Raw genomic sequence first — 21,262 nt, 5'->3', positions numbered from 1 at the left:
TGTGCTGGGGACAGGGAGGGACTGTTGCCTCCAGAACCTGGAGCCGGGGGCCCAACGACTTGGGCGTTAGGAGTCCCTGGGAATCAGCACTGTGTGTAAAATTCTGCTACCTCACTGGGGTCCTGGGGCCGACACGGGGAGAGGGACAGAGAAGCTGCTCTTGTCTGCCAGGCAGCAGCTGGTCCTCAGCGAAAGAGTAATTTATTGTTTTTCCTTGTATTTAAAATTAAGAAATAAAATATGTTATCAAAGAGTTAATAATATATAGAAGTGCAGCCTAGAAGGCTGCATTTGGTGTGTGTGGCCTGGTGGGGAGGGGGTCACTGAGTATGTTCTTTCACTGACTTTGTCAAACTGGAAGCCAGAAATAAAGGCGGTGACAAGAGACTGGATGATGTTTGTGTTTTACTTTGGCCCTTGCGGACCCTGGTCTAGCCTCCTAGGACTCTGAGGAGCTCTTTGGGAGACAGGGCAGGTGGAGGAGGGGGCCTGAGAAGGAGTGCAGGGGGCGTGAGGGAGAGGACCTGGGCTGAAAGGAAGCAAGCCCTCAGGGGGGTGGCTGGCCTGAAAGATGTGCCCCCACCTACCACCCACAGGGAGGGAGGAGCAGCTCAGGCCAGGACATCTGGGTTCAAGGAGGACATGTGGAACAGGCAAGAAACCTCAGAAGTCATCTTATGATCAGAGGAGTGGCCCTCCTGTGTCTGATACCACCCCCACACCCTCCAGCATCTCCCTCATGGCCTCTCTCAAGCTCGGGGAAGAGGAGGCAATGTGCCCAAGGTCATACTCCTGGTACGGAGCAAAGCCAGGATTAGAACCCAGAACTCACTCCAACTCCAAAGCCCATACACTTAACCACTCTGCCTTCCTCTGTCCAAATGTCATCTGGCCTAAATGCATGACTTTTTTTTAAGTAGGCTCCATGCCCAGGGTGGAGCCAGATGACAGGGCTTGAACTCACGACCCTGAGATCAAGATCTGAGCTGAGATCAAGAGTCGGAGGTTTAACCGAGTGAGCCACCCAGGCACCCCCACGACTTTTGTAACATTGGCATCAACCTGTTTGGGCACCTCCCCTGATAGGAAGCTCACAAATTCCTTTCTAGGGACAGCCAATCAGTCCCTGGACATATCTCATCGTTAGTGAACAAAGATGCACCAACTGACTTACGGCCCCTGCACTACGGAGTGACAAGTGGAGACCCAAGGTCACAGGGCCCTGGTCAGACCACCTCCCCAACCAGGTCTTTTTGCTTCTCCCCGGGCCCAGGCCAGCACCACGAGTGCCAGAAGCAGCAGGCCGCAGCAAGCCACAGCTAATGCTCACGCCCGTCAGGAGCAGTTTACACGGAATCTCTGAGAGGCGCCCAGAAGGATGCGATGCCTCTGCATCGGGTGGTGGGTCATCAGAGACCAGTCTCAAACACTGAATGGCAGGCAGGTACCTTGCCTGGGAAGCCCCGAGCCCTGTGGGAACACCCAGAGCGATGCTCAGAAGCCGGTGGAGGCAGCCACCCCGGGAGCCGCGAGGGGTGATGCTGTGTGTGATGCACCCCACAGACGCCATGGCAGGACCCGTCCCGGGGCAGAGGTGCGTGGCGGGCAGCTCCGGGAGCCACTCAGAGACGGCGGACCCCTTGCACCCAGGCAGAAGCGAGGGAAGACCTAGGGAGGGGGCATGGGAGCTGAGCGTCCCACGGGCTGTCGGGGGCAGGCGCTGGACCGTCTCTGTGGTCCCGGGAGGTCTCAGAACCTGTTTGGTCCCACTACACTTGTGGCGGCCTGCACTCGTCCAGCCCTGGGGCTAACCGGGACCAAGACACCACACGCACTCACGGGTTCGCACCAGAAAGAAGTCTCTGAGCAATGGAAGCTCCCCTGCAGCCGCTCTCCATTCAGAGTTCCAAGGGTTTTAAGGCCAGAGGATATTTAGGGAAGACTAATTCCATTTTTATACAAAACTTAGCCATCCATTCTCTGGCCACATCACCTTTCACCACATCCTTTGCTCAACCAGAGTACTGGCCTGTCTGTCTGAAGGAGAATGCAAAGTCTTTGGGTGAAATTCCATGTGACTCTCCCAAGAACAAAGACCGGAGCTGAGGCTGGTGCGGGCAGGGCCAGTGACGGGTTTCCTAAGGATGTATTCCAGCGGTAGTCAGGAGGGTGTACGGCCCTAACAGGGCCGCAGAGGCTCCGCCACTAGGGGTCCACAGCGCGCCACGTCCTCAGCTCCCCACAGCTCCCCGCCTGCCGCTCTGAGACCATGCCCGAGACAAGGAACCTGTGTTCACGGGGTGTGCAGTCAGCCAGTGGGGCCTCGGGCCATTCCAGGAATGGTGGACCTCACGGAGCCACAGAACCAAGCCAGTGTGGGTGGCCAAAGGGAGGTGGGCCCGGCCAGGAATGAGAGAGAAAGAGGCAGATGAAACAGGAAAAAAGGGTGCATGTCAGCTGTCATGGCTGGGAGCACCACTACCTGGGGACTGAGACCCGGGGTATTTGCTGGGAGTTTCTCTAACCATGTGGTCTCACTTCTTCCATGCGGAGAGGCAAACCCTGGGCAGGGCCCAGACAGAAGGGCGGTTGGGAAGAGACAGGGTGCTTGCTGAGTGGGAGGGAGATGCTGGTCATGGGGCCCAGGGTGGGGAGGCCCTCTGCACCCCAGGAACTCCAGGCCCCAGAAGTTTCACTAGAAGAGGGGCCAGGGCTCAAGTGAGAAGTGAGACACACTTGAGTTTCCGGTGAACTCGGCACCAAACACCTCTGTTTGCTGCTCAGATGAGGTGTCAGAAAACACTGCGAGTCACTGCTGGGGTTTCTCCAAGGCTTGGCCCTCTGAAGTGCTCAGGACTCAGGAGGACAAGGGCTTGCATCTTGCTTCCTTGTAACCCAGCAGCTTGAAGGCTGGGGTTTATCGAATCCATCGGCTCGTGGCTTTTTCATTATTATCAACAGGAAAGTGCCTTCTGCTTAGTATCTTAATTTAAGCTGGTCAGTTTGAGGAAAACCGAAAACCGTTCCTCCCTTTAGCTGACTCCCTTCCGAGCAGCCCTGCCGAGTCCAGGCTGACTGTGTTCCAGGCTGGCCGCCCGGTCTCAGACCCACGGGCCAGTCATCTGGGCCTCCCCAGAGGCCCAAGCTAGGGTCAGAGCTGATGGCTGTAGCCACGGTCACCCCTCCCACGCACGCTGCCCAAGTCCTACACTGAAAAATAAAAGTCATAAAGCCTCATTATCTTCATTCGTTTCTCAGCTCCACCCAACAGCAGCAGAGTAAGGGTTTGCAACAAACTTTCCCAGATCAACTGATTTCTCGGCAGCAAGGGAGGGCCCCATGACGAAGCCATTTGAAATCCCAGAAGCGATTTTCTACCTACGACCTCACTTTCTGTTGTGCTCTCTCCCTGCCCCTGCACGATGCCTTCTCTTGTGGGAAGTGATTCTCTCAGAGCGGCCTTCAGAACCGCCCCCAGCCGGTGCACCTCCTGGGCCGACGCTGCTGTGCGGTCACTGGTGACGCAAGGCCAGCATTAAATATAGCAACTCACGTCAGTTCCGCTCGCTGCATCACTCGGACAAGCTAGCAAGCCCGTGGCGAGGGCAATTCCTGAAAGCCAGCCCGCCGTGGAGGCCCCTGCAGGCCAGAGGGTCCATGCGCCCGGCTGAGCCCAGGGCCCCGGGCCAGAAGGAGTCCCAGGGACACCGCATTAGAAAGGCAATTTCTCATTTAGTGTCTCCTCTTTCTGCTCATCTGTTTTCCCACATGTTCTGTAATAAGCATATATTCATTTCCCACTGGGGGACAAAGACAAATTTAAGCAAAAAAAAACCGAAAACGAAACAACATGAGATTGGGGACTGGTCCGTGAACGTCCGGAAGGGGCCAGCAGCACTCGCAGGACAGGCTAGCCAGGAGCCCGAGCTCGGTTCTAAGCGCCCTCTGGGAGCTGGCTGTCTCAGGGGCAGAGCTGGGCACCGGCAGGGGTCCAGGACACAGGAGGTCCAGCACCACTCCTCCCAAGGGCCAAGCAGGTCCTGTGTTGCCAAAGATAGAGGAAGACACACCGTTCTTGGGGGGTCCTCACCCAGCCCCGGTCTGCCAGCCTGGAGGGAAGGGGGTAAGATGGGAAAGAGTGGGCCGCCAGTCTAGCTCTGAGGCTGCAGCGACATCGATGCCCCAGGGACGGATGGAGAGGTCCTGCACACTCCTCAGCCAGCTCCCGTCTCTCAGGAGAAGGACCTTCCACCTGCTTCTCAAAGAAAAGAGAAGCCAGCAGCCTAAGGAGCTACTTGAGCTCCACTCAGAGAAGCCAGAGCCCACAGCTGTACCTGCCTTGGCCCCCTTCTCCCTGCCTTGTTCGCTCCCTCTGAGAGGTCCTCTTTGCATCTGTACTCAGGATCCCATTCTCCCTGCCCTTGCCAGGGGATCCAAACAGGTCCCAGCTGGGCCCCTAACTTCCCTCATGGTTACTCAGGCCAAGTCTTGGCTGCCCTCTCTGTGAAATGGAGCTCCATTCATTCATTCATTCAGTAAGTACCCATTGAGGCCTTTACCAGGTGTTCTAGGCACTGAGGATCCATGATGAACAAAACTAAGGTTACTTCTGGTGGGGGGACAGACTCCACAAACAAGGGAACACAGACAGTGCAGGCAGTGGTGAGGGCTTTGGAGGGCACTGAGGCAGTGGTGTCGGGGGCTGGGTACTGTGAGGGGAGGTCAGAGAGGTCCTCCCTGATGAGGTCAGGCAGAACAGAGATATGGATGGAGTGAGGGACGGAGACAGCCATTAACTGAGGAAGACGTCCAGGGAGAGGGGACAGCTAGCACTGAAGTCTTGAGTGAGCATCAGGACGAGGAGAGCAGAGGCCAAGGACAGGGGCAAGAGGGACAGGTGGTCAGGGCTCTGAGGGCAGGAAGACTTTGTTCTGGTGGGATGGGGTAACACAATCTGGCTTCCATTTAACAGAAGCACTCGGGCTGCTGTGTGAACAACAGAACATGGGGACAAGGGATGGGAGCGGGACGACCAGTGAGGACACTCTTGTGGAAACCCAGGTGGGATAGGACAGGGGAAGAGTGGATGTGATCAGGTTCTGGAAATGTGTTATCTACATGACATACACTTATACATCATTTACATAAACACGTATGACATCTGAGATCATAAATAGGTGTATATTATGTAATATATAAATGTTAAATATAGAACTTTTCTACCCATATAAGTCTTAAAACGCCTTTATCGGGGAAATTTCAAATGCATACAAAGTAACTCCCCAGTATCCACGGCCCAACTTTAAGTTAGTAACTCATGGCCAATCCAGTTCTGTCTCTATCCCCCCTGCCTCCTGCCCCCATCCACACGTCCAAGCCAGCATACCCTTCAGTGTGGATACAGTTCCAAGGCAGAGGCTTTGGTGCTGGACTGGATGGGGGCCCGGGAGGCATTTACCATGGTGTGAGCACCCTGAAGGACTGGGCTGCCATTTACTGAGCCAGGGAAGCCTGGGCTCAAGTGTGTCCCTGCTGACAAAGTACTGATCCCACGGGAACCCCCCTCACCCCCTCACAGCACACACCCCAGCAGAGTCTGCCATCCCATCGGGTGCCCCCCCACCGCACTCCAGAAGCTATCTCAGTGATGTCGTTGATTATCTCCTGTCACTAAACCCAGTGGAAACACTTCTGCCCTATCTCATCCGCCCCTGAAGAACATCTGATGCCAGTGACCACTCGCTTCTCCTCCAAGACTCTCTCGTGCCTGGGCTCCCTCCCAGCCCCCCTAGCTGCCTGCCTCCTCTCCCTCCTTCTCTCCCAGCAGCGCAGGAGTGCCATGGTCATTTCTTGTCCCCTCTCTTCCAGAGGCCCTGGGCTGGTACCGTCCTTCCCCTGGGCTTCCTCACCATCTGTCTCTACAACCCTCAGCTCATGGTCCCTCTGTCTTCCCTTGGAAACTGCAGCTCCCAAGCCAGAAACCTGGGGCCTTCTGGGTCTGCTCGCTCTTCCTCACCCCCATATTCAGCCCATCCCAAGTGAGATGATGATGGTGATGGTGATGGTGCTGGTTGGCATTCACCAGGCAACACACCAGACAGACACTGTATTTACTGCCTCAGATAATCTTCCCACACCCCTATTATTAGCCCAGTTTGACAGAGAAGCCTGGGCAGGGAAACTTCCCCAAAGTCACCCCAAGTCTGAGTGGCAGAGCTGGGACTCACAGGTAACAGGGCACGTGGCCTTCAGGGACACTGCACTGCTGGGAGTCACTCTCAGACCCGCAGCTCCAAGTGCCCCAAGAAATCCGAGATCCGGGGTCCACGCCCCGCCATCCCTGCCAGCTCCCAGTTCTGAGCTTGAGCTCGTACTGATGGTGACTGCAGTGCTCCAGAAGGTTCCCCTCCCAGGCCTGGGGCTCGCTCAGTTTCTCCAGGCCCCAGAGAAGCCCTTCTGGCCTTCCATGAACTGTCCTCCTGCCCCCCCTGGCTAAGGCCTACTTATTCCAATCTCTACGAAATAGCCCTCCTTTGGAGGAGCCTTACTTTCTGTCATGAATAAGCCTGGGAGGAGCTGGGAAGGGCTCTTCTGTGTGTTGTCCCACTCAGCTGATGGAAGAGGAGGGAAGAGGACAAGTGCAGGGCTCAGGGCAGGATGGGGCCACGGGGACGGCTGGTGCGGCAAGACTCCGCAGCCAGGGCCGGGAACCTGGGTTGCTCTGCTCAACCCCCACCAGTCCCTGTTCTCCAGGGAGCTGTGGACGGTGGGAGGAGGCAGACGCCCCCTTCCTGTGCCCTTGGGCTTGGGGCCGGAGCTGGGGTGTCCTCCTGGAGCACTGCTGGGGGTGTCTGGACACGGCTGAAGCAGGAGCTCTGAGACCCCTGGGCTGCAGTCTCAGCTGTGTGCTCTGGAACTCCAGATCAGCAGTGGGGGCCCCAGGGTCAGCGGCCCTTCCTGTGGGTTCTTTCTTTAGGGTCCTGGGCCCAGCCTGCTCCTCCACCCTCCCAACATTTTCATAAACACCTGCTTTTCTGCACGGAGTGCTCTCTGCATAAGGTGCCCAGGGCTATCTATGTCCTGCGGTGACTCCAGAGACCTAAGTATGAGGGCCGCCGGGCAGCAACTAATGGTGACTCTTCCAAACAAGGATAAGGCCTCAACGACTAAGGAGACACATCCAGGAGGGACATGTGTGGGGTAGTGTCCCAGGGGCAAAACCTCCACTGGCCCTGTCCAGACTCGGCTTGGCCTAACAGAGTAAGTACTACAGTCACGTGACCAAGCAAAGTTATGATTAATAACAACGACAGTAATAATAACAACAATGCTGTCACTGACAGAGCACTCACTACGTGCCAGGCACTATTCTGACAACTTAGAAACACCAACTTATTTGTTCCTCACAACAACCACATGAAGCAGGTGCCGCCATCGCGCCCACTTTACGGAGGAGGCTGAGAAAGGCGAGGAGCCAGCCCTGTCGGGAGGCCCGGCCTGCCGTGCGCCGAGGCGGCCCCCAGCATTAGCCACACCTTGGGGAGTGATGGGTGCCGAGCACTCTGCACAGAACCTCTCACGCACTTCTCGCAGGAATCTTAGGAGGGGCAGCCACATTATTCCCATGGCACAGCTGAGGAGACTGAGACCCAGAGAGAGTTAGTGAGCTGCTCATGGTCATAGAGTTGACAAGTGGTTTGTTTGCTGGACCCCAAAACCCAGTGTTCAAAACTGTTAGGTTCTAGGGTCTGAAGGGAAAGCTCTGAGGCCACACAGCGGTCAGGGCTGGTTCTCGGCGCTCACGCAGGCCGAAGGGAAGGGTGTCTATGACTGACACAGCCAGAACCCCGCAGAGCGGTCACCTTCTCCCTGGGCTTTGGTGCCTGCCCGCCTGCCTTGTGTAATCACTACGCGCAAGTCCTGAAGGCTGGGAGAGGCGGGTGGTGGCTGTCCTCCTCCCGGATGAGCAGGTCCCATCTCCCGGGCCTCTGTCCAGCCAGCCACAGGCACAGCTGCCATGGGCCACATTGCAGGGACGATGGGTCCTTTTCTCCTACCCCGTAAGGGGGCCTTCTGGTCACTCCCTGATGTTCTGGAAAGTTTACCCTTCTTTCCCTGGCCTTATCTAACCACTGAAACAAAACAAAACAAAGAAGCTTTATTCTGTTTCTGAGCTACTGCCTCTTGTATTACATACTTCTTCTGATTTACATCTGTGCCCCCACAGCCTTAAACCTGGGTGTAGCCCTCAGCGAAGGCATGCACTCACAAAAACAACTGCTGAATACATGGACAGCTTTGAATCCTGCTGACCTCCCCTCCTGTCCAGCTCTCCCTCAACCCCAAAGCTCTGAGACATGTGCTCTGCACGCTGGACTTCCCTCTGGGATGTCTGCACTTCAAGGTTTTAAATTCCTCGAAAACTTGGACCTTCCCTCAGAAAGAGAGTATGCACCATTTACTTCAAATAATAGTTAATCTGGATTTGAAGTCTATACCTATTCTAGAAGGAACTCTGTCTCCCCATCTCTGTAGTGAAGACCTCACTTACCCTAGCAAAGAAACAAATAACCCAATTAAAAAATGAGCAAAGGACCTAAATAGCCATTTTTTCAAAGAAGATATGTGAACGGCCAACAGATGCATGAAAAGATGCTCATCATCATTAATCATCAGGGAAATGCAAATCAAAACCACAATGAGATACCCCTTCACCCCTGTTAGAATGATTATTATCAAAAAGGCAAGAAGCAACAAGTGTTGATGAAGACCTGGAGAAAAAGGAACCCTTGTGCACTGTTGGTGGGAATGCAAACTGGTGCAGCCACTGTGGAAGACGGTATGAAAAATCCTCAAAAAATTAAAAATACAAGTGCCACATGATCCAGTAATTCTACTTCTGGAAATACATCCAAAGGATATGAAAACACTCCATCGAAGATATATATGAACTCCTATGTTCATAGCAGGTTTATTTACGATAGGTCAAGACATGGAAACATCCTAAGTGTCCACTGATGGATGAATGGATAGACAACTTATACACACACACACACACACACACACACACACGGCAATATTATTTGGCCATAAAAAGAAGGAAATCTTGCCATGTGTGAAAACATGAATAAGTATTGAAGGCATTATGCTAAGTAAAATGTTAGAGTAAGACAATACTGTATGATCTCACTTATATGTGGAATCTAAAACACACACACACACACAAAACCAAACTGATAGAAAAAGAGATGATTTGTGGTCACCATAGCGGGTAGAGGAAGGGGGGATTGGATGACCGTGGTCAAAAGGTACAAACTTCCAGTTATAAGATGAATAAGTACAGGGGACGTAATAGACAACATGGTAACTGTAACTAACACTGCTGTGTGGCATATTTGAAAATTGTTAGAGTAAATCCTAAGACTTCTCATCACAAGGGAAGAAGCATTTTTCTTTCTTTGTTGTATATAAATGAGATGATGGATGTTAACTAAACTTATTATGGTAATCATTCCACGATATATGTAAGTTAAATCGTTATGCCGTATACCTTAGACCCATACAGTGCTTATTGTCAATAATATCTCAATAAAACTGAGGGGAAAAAAAGAAATACCTATTCACAAATTTAAAAAAAACAACAACAACACTGGGGCGCCTGGGTGGCTCAGTCGGTTAAATGTCTGCCTTCAGCTCAGGTCATGATCCCAGGGTCCTGGGATTGAGCCTCGCATCGGGCTCCCGGCTCGGCAAGGAGTCTGCTTCTCCCTCTCCCTCTGCATCTCTCCCTGCTTGTGTTCTCCCTCTCTCCCTCTCTCCCCGCCTCAAATGAATAAATAAATAAATCTTAAAAAAAAGAAAAATCTTATGGGCACCTGGGTGGCTCAGTTGGTTAAGTGGCCAACTCTTGATCTCAGGGTCGTGAGATCGAGCTCACGTTGGGCTCTGCACTGGGTATGGAGCCTGCTTAAGATTCTCTCTCCCCCTGTGTCTATCCCTCCTTCCACCACGTGCTCTAATAAAACAAAACAAAAGAAAACAAAACAAAAAACTTACCCAGAGAGATCTGGCCTTTGTCCCAGCTCTTGGGAGGTAACTTCTAAAACCCTAGAATAAAGAATTTGATTGGCCTTTGTTGCCAGTTCCTGGGAAGGAGCCCAAAATCCTTGGGACTTCCCAAGTCATAAGAGTGTCCAGGCCCTGAGAGTTTATGCTAATTAGGCAACTCAGGGTGGGGACCAGGAGCCCATAGGGGTATCAAGCGCAGGGCCAATGATCCATCAATTGCACCTACAGAACAACACGCCAGTGAAACTCTGGACACCGAAGTTCAGGTGAGCTGCCCTGCTTGGGAGTCCCCTGCGCATTGTCACACATCGAGGTGCTGGGGAGGCAGCACGTTCTGACTCGATGGGGAGAAAACAGAGGAAGCTTCATGTCTGGGACCCTCCTAGCCCTCACCCGCTGTCTGTTCTGTTGGCTCGGTGGTACTGCTATCCTTTTGCTGTAACACAGCTATGACCTTATGTATAGTGCTTTCCTGAGTTCTGTGGGTCACTCTGGCGAACTACAGAATCTGAGAAGGTAGTGTGAACTTTAGAATTTATAGCCAATTGGCCAAAAGTGAGGGCGGACTGGGAATCCTCGAAATTTGCAGCCTGTGTCTTAAGTGAGGCAGTCTCGTGGAGGCCATGCCCTTAACCTGGGAAGTATAGCGTAACTCCGCGTAGTCTGCGTCAGAAGTCATTGCTCTGAGTTTGGCAAACTCGTGCCACGGTCCAGCAGAAGGATCCAAAATATGATCGCAGGGCCTTCCTCATACACTTATCTGGATCCTGTCCTTCACAGAGCACAAGGCACTGTAAAAAGATCCAAGGCGCAGGAACAACTTAGCAGGACTCTTTTCTATGTGACCTGAGAAAATCAGTAGGGAGAGGAAGGTCAGAGAGCAGGGGAAGGGAGTAGATAGGATAGAGAAGCCGAGTCTCGGGAGGAAAAAGCCGAGCGGTGCTGGGGCACAGGAATCCTGCTCCGCCTGCGTGAGCAGTGGGGGTGTGAGGACCACACCGGGACCACGGGAATTAGACTAAGGCAGCAGGGCAGGTTGTGGGACATTGACAAAGACAACTGGTTTGTAAACCAGGAAGATTATAGTTCTTTTTCCTCATTAGCTGAGGATGTATTTAAGTTCCATTTACAAAGTGGTCATTCCTGAAACCTCGAGATAGACAGGGTTTGCCGAGGGCCCCTGCATTGCTAAGGACCTGTGGACCTGATGTGACCCAGACTAAGCCCCACCTGGTGGCACCAGTCTTTTGCCCAAGTCCTAAACCTGAAGGAATGGCATGCCTGAGGGCTGGGACAGGAGAGAGTCTGTGCCCATTACTTTCCTTCTACCTAGAGAAAGAGCCCCAGATCAGCTTTTCCACAAGAGGAGAGTTTCCAAGATGCCACCCATACTTGGAAGACGCCAGGCTGAAACACTATTCAAGTCAAACTTTCTTGTTATTACTCTATCTTTCCCCAGGAGGACTGCACTAAAACAAATTCGGACACCTGTGGCCTCTTCCTTCTGTGCAAACAAAAAGCCAGCAGCAACCCCAAGCTGATAAGATTAATCTAAAGAGCAAATTATGGTGTAATTTCCTATGCTGATACTTTGTAGTTAATTTTAAAAAAAGGTTTCATTTTCCTATTGGTATGATTTCACAGGAACATTTTACCTGTTTCTGTGAGGTATTTTTTCTCCTGGAAGAGAGGTGCTGATTGGCCCCAAATGACTGACAACCTGGTGTAACGAAAATTTCCAATTTCCCTCATTTTCCCTCAGTTTCAGCAATTTTAAAATCTATATATAGAGTTATCTTTGTCAGAATTGCATTGTGAGCCTCTCCTAGTAAACTGATTTGTCTCATATTGTCACTGCAAACAGAGATCTATTAATGGGTCTCACCTCCCAACTGATTCCGACTCTGGTCTGCTTACTAGCACTCACCAGCACCTTCGTCCACGGACATAACTTCAGTATTGCCATTAAAGAGATCATCAAAACGTTGAACATCCTCACAGCGAGAAACGTGAGTAAGCTATCAGGCACCATCTCTCCAGACGTTCTGGAGATGCCGTGGGTACTTCTTAGACTATGAGAGGAACATCACAGCTTCCAGAGAAGTTGGTGGTTGGTGGTTGGTGACAGACAGGGAGCAGAGCAGAGATTTCTCTGCAGGAGCTTTTTTGTCCTGAGGGCAGTTTGCTTGGTTGGAGGGAGTGACAGCTGCCCGGCAAGGGTCCCCCGGTACAGTTGGAAGTGACTCTGTCTCTTGCCCTCTCGTTCCGGGCCAGGACTCGTGCATGGAGCTGACCGTCACAGATGTCTTCGCTGCCCCAAAGGTAAGAGCTGTCCCGGGGTCTGCTTTGGCACATGAGTGACTTGGGAGAGGAAAGCCATCCACAGGTGTTTGAACAAGAAACATTTTTTTTAACAGAAAGTGAACAGACCCAAATTAACTACAAGGTGTTAGATGTTTTTAAGAATGAAAATTCTGATCTTTACTCTCAAGCATGTTTTAGTGTTTCTGGTTTCACTTGATTTAGAAGATGTATAATGGAAAGCTTGGATTTTTGTGATCCTAATTCCAAATCCTGGTCAAGGAACAGTTCCTTCTTTTCCTCCTATATCCCAGCCTAGTACCTGGAATACAGGAGGCGCTCAATAAATGCTTGTTGAAGGAGAGTTTTTCTAGCCCGCACATTTCTGAAAAACCAAATAGTGTCACAAAAAGAGATATGGAGATTACAGGTCGAGGGAGCTTTCATTTTGTCTAAGAGACTTCCTATAGCAACAGAAAAGGTATTGCCAGAGCCCCTCCTTTTCCGCAGCTGGTCACCTAACAGCCCACTGCCTCCGGGGGCGGCTCTCCGGAGACCTCCCGCTGCAATGTCCTGCCAAGCCCCTTCCAGCCCGGTCCGGAACTGCCCTGCCACACGGGGGTCCCACACATCCCTGGCCCTGGCTGCTTGGGCATCTCGCCTTTCCACCTCCGGCACCGTCTCACCCCCGCCCCTCTATCTTTAGTGGGAGGAGACAGATTTGACAGCTGATAGTGCATTTTCTCTGACAAACATATGACTACAGCCATGTCAATAGGTTTGGGCACATCAGTTCCTGTTTTCATGGAAACACAAGACTGAGAATGAAAAACCCAAAGCTTCAATTTGCCAGTGGTCTCCTAACCGCCTGCTTTCCACGCGGCCTAGAGGGGACGGGGTGGCCGGGAGGGTAGCTGTGCAGGTTAGCACAGCGACACCCCAAAGGCCGGGCCACAGAACACCCCCGTCCTGCTTTGTGAGGAAAACTGCTCCTCAGGCTTTGTCTGGACCATCTCATCTCATTACACATTAGTTCAGGAATCTGATAGACAATACTACATAATATCGTAATATAATCAATATATATGATGTAATATTAATGCATAATGTATCATATTCTTTAATACTATATATTACATAATTTTGTCCTTTAGAATCTCATCCTGTTTCAGACTCTGTCCATCAGGAGGCTGGAAGGACTTGGAGATCTTATATACACATAGAAGCATATAATATATAAATATCATCTATTAACATTTTATATACATAAGAAATAGCCAGGAGTCCCACCTGGGCTGTGCCCTGGGTTCCCCAGATGGCACCACGCTGCCGAGAGGGTTCCATCAAAGCCAAGGGCTGGACCCCAAAGTGCCGAGCGTCTCGAAGTGACACAGCCTGTGGCATTAGCCATGGTTTTGCCGTTAACTAGCTATGTGGCCTTTGGCCACTGTCCATATCTCCTTGTGCCTCAGTTTCCACATGTGAAGATATGAAAGTGATTTTGAAAGTTGGTTGGAATCCAATTCTTGACTTAGTGGAAAGTGTTACTGTAAAATGATATAACTCTTGGTTAAAGGCAAAAACTGGTTACAGAGGAGCAGTAATTCTAAGAAGGAGGGGCGGTAGCTGGAAAAGATCCAACTCTCTGTGATTCCAGTCTGGGCCAGCTCTAGACGACCAGGCCAGTCTCATCCTTGCCGAGGCGCAGGCCGGGCCGCACCACCTTTCCGCTGTTCGTGGCCATTCTCTTCATCAGTTATCACACGGCCCCTCACCTGGGTAGACGTCTGCTGAAGCGAGTCCCCACCGTCTTCCCTCACTCCTGCCTGTCTCACAGGCCTTCCTCCAACTGCTTCTATTCCTCCTGGATTACACCAATCTCCTTCTTCCATTTTTTCTTTTCCTCCAAGATATTACAGATATTACAGAATAAGGAAAGATATTACAGAATAAGGAATATTACAGATATTACAGGATAAGGAAAGGCTGTTATTTTAAAAACCCACCAAGGTGGTATGTGGCAGGAAAAGTTACTTCTTTGTGTCCCCAAAGAAGGACACCTTTCCAAAATCCAAGACTTTGGTTATCAATTTTCTTTCTTTGGGGGATCAAGAATTCTATTATCTCCAAGTCGGGTGGGATCCTGTTCTTGGCGGTTGCTGGAAGGACAGTGCGGATCTGAGTCCTGGACTTCACAGGCAATGCCTGCCCAGTATCTCTGAAACTAAGGTGGTCTGAGAAAGAGCAAAGTGGAAAACAAGCAAGCTGGCTGGTCCGCGACGGATTTCTTGGGTAGACCATTAGTGGGAAGTATTTCCTCCTTTCCAAAGAGAGCTCAAGTCCATGATTCCTCAGAGTTCTACACCAACTCTCAAATCCTCTTTTTTTTTTTTTTTAAGTAGAAATAAAAGACTTTCTCATGTATAGCACTGGCCCACTAAATTTGGGCCCAGTTGGGGATAATGAGTACAACACAACAAGGACTAGACGTTTATGGCCCAATATGACGCTAGTCAAGAACCATGTTAGAAATCGAACAGCGTCTCCGCCACAGAAGCAGCCCTAGATGGTGTTCCACCCTTTGCTGATGTTCCCGTGAGTGCTGGGCTTCTTTCTAGCATAGGCCCAAGCTCCCCTTTTCAGTCTCTTTTCCTGAGCAGTCCTAAACTGCAAGGTCCACTAGGCTGTCGGAGTGTGCCCCCTGAGCTACGCAGGACACCCTCACGTGGCAAAACCTGGACAAGCAGACGCCAGCCGTCAGTCCGGGGTAGGATCCTGTAGCTGCAATTCCAATGGAACTAAAACTTTAAGGTCTTCATGAAAACTGCCTCGAGAATTAGTTCTTTTGAAGTTTCTCCATTTGATTCAAACTCTTTGCAATTCCTATTTTATCCTAACTGCCTTTAGAAAACGCTTTCAAGAGTCTGTCTAGAGGATGTTTTCCTGTATTACAGGCCATATACTCAAAACTGAGGCGGTTTAATTTTTAGGCTCCAAGCTAAAGTTTTAGAAAAGTCTCACGAGATTGTGATGAAAAAAATAAGCGAAGGGGCTCTTCTCTTTTTGGTCTTCTTGAACCTCACTGTTCTCTCCCCAGCGGCACAGCTGTCTGCCTAGATGTACATACACAGCTAGCGTGTGCCTTCCCCTTGGCTTCCCCGCCTCTGCTTCCCCACTAAGCCTCCAGAGACATGGAGACTAATGGGGGTTTCTTGACTCTCACAGCCCAGAGATACTGGTGTTGCTCTCAAATTTCCAACTACAGTCAGAGTCCAGGAGGGCTCTTGGCCGGTTCATTAAGTGCATGTCCTTCCAAAGAAAGGCCTTGCCAATGGGCCATCAAGGCCCACAGGGCAACGGGGAAGCTTTTGTAGCCTAGGGTTCTAGTACCTGAGTCTGGGTCTAGATCTTCCTGGAAAAACCCTAAAATATGAAATGCACTTTTAGAATTTAGCCTAAAGAAATAAGAGATGAACACAAAGATTTACACAGATGACTCAATGCCACTTTATTTTACAGAAGCAAAAAACTGCAATGGTAGGGTATTACCCGATTATGGTACAAACATGCTGTAGGCTTCCATGCAGCTCTCAATCCCATGTTCTTATATACTACTGAATGACTTAACGCTTGTACTATGTATTGTGTAAAAAGCCTACAAAACAGTATCAACAGTTGGTTTAAAAAAAGTATTTTTAAAAATGGGAAGATATTTATCAAGATATCAACAGTTATCTCTGGCTGGTGGGATTCAGTGAATGCATTTTTGCTGAATATATATTACCTTTACAGTAAACATATATTACCTTAATAATCAGAAAAAGTATGCAAGAACTTTAAAAACTGCCCTGACAGTACTTCTCATCTAAATCCCCTGGTGGTTTACGTTAATGTACATTGTGATTCAGGATTTCTGGGGGCAGGCGTGCGGTTCTGCATTTCTAACAAGCTCCCAGGTGATGTCCATGCTGCTGCTTCCGGGACCACACTTTGGGTGGCAAGGGACTAATGCATGTCCTCGCAAAGGCTGGAGACAGCTTGATCTGAGCTGGATCAGGCTCAAGCTAAGACTGCTCTCCACACTCCATGCTTTTCATTCTTCAGTGCAAAGTGAGAAGACATACCAGGCCTGATTCAGACAGAGTCTCGATCCCTCTGCCAGGTTCCCAAAAAGAGCTATTTTCCCACCTGTACATTCCCTCATCTAAGGCCCAAACGTCCCCAGGAAGAGCCATGTGGCCAGACCCGCATCTGGGCTGCAGCATTCCACGGAGTTCTGGCGCTGCACCTCCTAGGCCAAAGGCCTCTTCCAGAAGCTGTGTCCACAGCCCAGCTCAATTGCACCCTCTCCCAGAAGCTCCCTCTGATCTCTCGCCTAGCCGTGATCTTGGCACACCTCTCCAGCTACATGGGCAGATGTCTCATCTCCTCACGTGGACCCTGAGCTTTGCACACACTGCCATCTCTCAGGGAGTGGGCTAAATGGAGAGTGCGGCCCAAAGCACCAGTGTCCCGGCCACAGGATGGGCAGTCATTTATTCAACAAGCTTGTAGGATTTCCAGGGAAACCTGGACTTTAAAATCTTACAGCAATGAGACAGAGCACAATCTGACGACAAGCTCATGTAGGCTTACATGGTGGAGAGAAACGGACATAGATCACGGGCAGAGACAGATGGCTCTAGACTCAAATCCCCACTCTGTCATTTACTTAGCTGAGTGTCTTTACTCAGGTAGCCTTTCAGCAAAATTATCCAAGGGAAAAGAGAAGTTTGCTGCATTTGTAGGTAATTGGAAGAGGTTGTTTATTGGGACCAGCAGCCTTCATTCACATGAAAGGAATATCTGAATACCTGATCCAGAGTTGAGCAAACTCACTTTCTCCACTTGTCCTCCTGAAAAGAAGCAATCACAAGGAAAACTGTCTCTCCCATGTTCAAAACAGAGGTAGCGCATGGCTAACTGTGGCATTTCTCTTTCTAGAACACAACTGAAAAAGAAATCTGCAGAGCTACAACTGTGCTTCAGCAGCTCTCTACACACAATTGCTCCAACAGACTCCTCAAAGGACTTCACAGGAACCTCAGGAAAATGGCAAACATGGTAAGCTGGATCATGCCGACCACTTGGCTCTTGACGGACAGCAGCCTGACTCCTAACCGTTCCTCCTTAAGAGTCGTAATACCCTTGATTAATCAACCCATTCATTCACTCAGCAAATATTTGTTGAGGCTCTATGAGTGCAAGGTGCTGTTCTAGGCACTGGGGATACAGTGCCTGCTCTCACAGAATGTTCTAGTGGGGGAGTCAGAAAAGCAAACAAACATGAAATATTATGTCCAATAGTGATAAGTGCTATGAAGAAAAATAAAGGAATAAAGAATATAGGGTCATGAGGGAAAGGGCTGACAGTTGGTGACATCATCTGAGCAAATATTTGAATTAAGTGAAGGAGCAGGCTATATGACTAACTGGGGAAAGAACATTCCAGGCAGAGGAAATAGCTGTGCAAAGGCCCTGAGGTAGAAATGAGGTTCACGTGTTCAAAGATCAGTAGGAAAGCCAGGGTGGCTGGATCAGATTGAGCAAAGGGGATTTTTAGTAGATCACACATGGTCTCTGGATTCTACCCCAAGTATGGCAGGATTCACCCACAGGGTTTTGAGTGGAACAGAGACTACATGATTTAAAATGATCACTCTGGCTGCTGTGTGGTAAATAAACTGACGAGGGCTAAGCAGGGAAACAAGCTGCCCTACTGGGAGGCCATCACAGTAATCCAAGTTGGAGGTAATAGTGGTTTCAACAGACTGGGAGCAATAGAGGTTGTTAGATTTGGGATATAACTAAAAATAGAGCCAGAAGACCCACTGTGAGGGGTGAGGGAATGAGTAAAAGATGGCCTCTTGGTTCCTAGCCTGAGTCTTTTGGGAGATGGTTGGTGCCTAGAAAACTGGGCACAAAGCAAGGCTGGAGGTTGAGCACATGATTAAGAGTTCAATTTATCAATACTAAATTTGAGGTACCTCTTGGATAGCCAAGTGGAGATGCTGAGATTGTAGGAAAAGTCTGAGGCTTTGGGGAGAGGTCAGAACTCGTGATATAAAATGAAGAGTCCTCAGAAAGATGTTATTGAAAGTCCTAGATCTGAATGACATAGAGAGATCCAAGGACTGAGCCCAGAAGCACTCTCACAGAGGTCAGGAAAAGAGGTCCAGCAAAAGAGACTGAGAAGTAGCCAGTGAAGTAGGAGGAAACCGAAGAATGTGTGGTGCCCCAGACAGCAAGTGAAGAAACTCTTAATAAGGAGAGATCCAATGTGTCAAACGTACTGGAAGGTCAAGTCAGATGAAGATGAGAATGGCCACTGGATCTGGAATGAGAGCCTGACTGGAGTGGGTTCCACAGAGAATGCCGGAGGGCAGTGAGTACAGGAAACTCTTTTGAGGTGTTTTGCTATTAGACTGCAGAGAAATGGAACAAGAGACGAAGGGTACAAGTGAGTAAGGGAAGTTCTTTCGAGGTGGGGCATATATCCAGTATGTTAATACACCAGCAGGAATGATCCAGCGGAGAGGGGAGAATTGATAGTGTGGGAAAGAGGAAGAGCCCAGAATAGATGTTATCTAGTGTCAAGTGGAGGAACTGGGGACAGTCATCCCCTTGCTGGGCGTGTCACCTGATTTTTAAGGGAAGGTAAAGGAATAAGGGAACTGACACTACACTTGTTCTCTGTTTTAATCCTTTTAATTATCCTATAAAGCAGGCACAATTGTCCCCATTTACCAAGGGAGGAAACTGTTAGCTTTTATAAATGAAGCAGTTTGTCCTAAGCAATGTAATTAATAAGTTGACAGAGCTGAGGTCCAGACTGAAGCAGTGACCTGGGGTAGGTACCTGAAATTCTTTCCACCCGAGGTGCTGTCAAGCTGGAGGGTTGCTGGTTATGGGCAGGGGGTGAATGGAATGAACCTCTCTCTCCGCAGTCCAGGTGGCCACGCAGAAGGCCCAGTATGGCAGCAGGCAGGTCTGAGCCTCCCCCGCATGTTACACCCCTAAGCGGCACCTAGCTGTGGCACACCTCTCCAGAGTCTGCGGCACCCCCCAGAGGTACACAGTTAGTAACCATTTCTAGGAGTTTATTAGCATGCACAGAAGACCAGCAAACCATGCTGGCCTCGTGGCAGAGACAGACTCCCAATCAGACTAGACCGGAGGCCCTGTTTGGAAAGAACTGTTCGGGTGGCGTGTGCCAGAGGAGGCCTGACTCAAGTGGGCAGGCATGAAAGACAGACTCAGTGACTCAGCAATGCAAGCTAATGAAATATGTCTTTTGCAGACCTGTTCGGTGAATGAAGTCAAGAAGAGTACACTGAAAGACTTCTTGGAAAGGCTAAAAGCGATCATGCAAAGGAAATACTACAGGCATTGAAGCTGAATATTTTAATTTATGAGTTTTTAATAGCTTTATTTTAAAAATATTTATATATTTATAACATTATAAAATAAAGTATATGCAGAATCTAACAGCATGGTGTCACTTCAATGGCACTGGCTATATTTACTGGACAACTTTTAGGGAAACCAATTTAATTTACTAGGAGACTAAAACTGGTATAGAAGTAAAAGAAGAAAAACGGTTCCCCTCTCAAGGAGGTCCCTTCCAGAGGGGGATGTAAGGCACAAGATCATTAAAGAATACAAGGCCAACGCAAGATGTACATGATAGGAGAGCGTGCAGAGTGGGTCCATGAGTACTACTAACCACCAACTAATCCTGAATAAAAAAAGGTGTTAACTGGATGCTTAGACAATCCTCCCCCCAGCCCACGGCTGTACAGTGAGTCGGGGCAGCGGGGGACGGAACTCCAGCACACTACATGGCTCTGCCCTGAACAATATTTAAAGTCCTGATAATGTAAATTCCCTTGATTTTCAAGTCTTAGAACCAACCAACCAACAAAGCACGGACGACTTAGTTGTAATTAGAGAACAGACTGTGAATGCTACCAACCTGATGATACAAAAGGTAGAGCTGCCTCTTCCGGGGATGGGGCCAGTAGGCGTCCAGAACGGTCCAGTGTTGGACAGGCCAGCCTCGGCTGTCCCGCAATACAGCCTCTACCAAAACTAGGCTGTCCCGAACCCCTGGTAATTGAATCGTTTACCTTTATACCAAGAAGGTTGGGAAAGCACCAACATCTGCATGCGGTGTGGGCCCAGGCCGACTTCGAGGAGCTCGAGCGATGAGACCTAAAGTCCCTATGAGATTGTCTGAAATGAAATAAGCACGTCAGCAGGGCCTATGGTGGTTCCGTGTGTGTTAAGTGTGCTTGTGACAGGATCAAGTGTGCTTTACTTATCGAGGAGCAGAAAATCATTGTCAAAGGGAGGAAGGCACAAGCACAGAGTCAGAAAGCTAAATTAAAACAATAAAGCTTTTTTGAGTAATAAAAAAAAATCAAAAGGCTTAAAAAAAAAGTACAGCTGAAAATGGTTGAGAGATAAAAGCAGAAGGGAAGAAAGGTAGGGCACTAATACCCCCAGCTCACTTGGGGAAGGGATTAGTTGAGTAATACTGTCTAAGGATGATGGAATAAGAACGAGAGATTTAAGTATTCAAAACTACAGAGGTAATACAAGGCCTACAAATAATTTACTATAAAAAAATTTGGAAGGGGTAGGATAAATGAGGTAAACCCTCACTTTTCAAAAGGGAAATTAACACATACTACCCAACGCTGGAGAATCAAAAACTAGTTGGCAAGAGTGGTCATTAGATGATGCTGTAGCTGGGGATGGGAACATGGGAGCTAACTGTCCTACTCTGCTTTTATGTACGTTTTTAAGTTTTCATTAAAAAAGTGGGGGGAAAAACCCATAGTGAGTGAAT

At 49.6% G+C, this 21,262-nt stretch overlaps 1 protein-coding gene across 1 annotated transcript; it reads left to right on the top strand.

The window, feature by feature from the left end:
* Window positions 1-11,876: 11,876 nt before the first annotated feature.
* On the top strand, window positions 11,877-19,896 carry IL4 (interleukin 4). Its single transcript, XM_032425277.1, has 4 exons — window positions 11,877-12,077; window positions 12,343-12,390; window positions 17,353-17,472; window positions 19,709-19,896. Exons 1-4 carry the CDS (start codon window positions 11,943-11,945, stop codon window positions 19,799-19,801), a joined length of 396 nt encoding a protein of 131 aa, XP_032281168.1. The 5' UTR covers window positions 11,877-11,942; the 3' UTR covers window positions 19,802-19,896.
* The last annotated feature ends 1,366 nt before the right edge of the window (window positions 19,897-21,262 follow it).

The sequence above is a fragment of the Phoca vitulina genome, unplaced genomic scaffold (genome assembly GCF_004348235.1).
Source record: "Phoca vitulina isolate PV1807 unplaced genomic scaffold, GSC_HSeal_1.0 scaffold32, whole genome shotgun sequence".
NCBI classification, from domain to species: Eukaryota; Metazoa; Chordata; class Mammalia; order Carnivora; family Phocidae; genus Phoca; species Phoca vitulina.
This window is presented reverse-complemented; position numbering and strand designations above follow the sequence as displayed.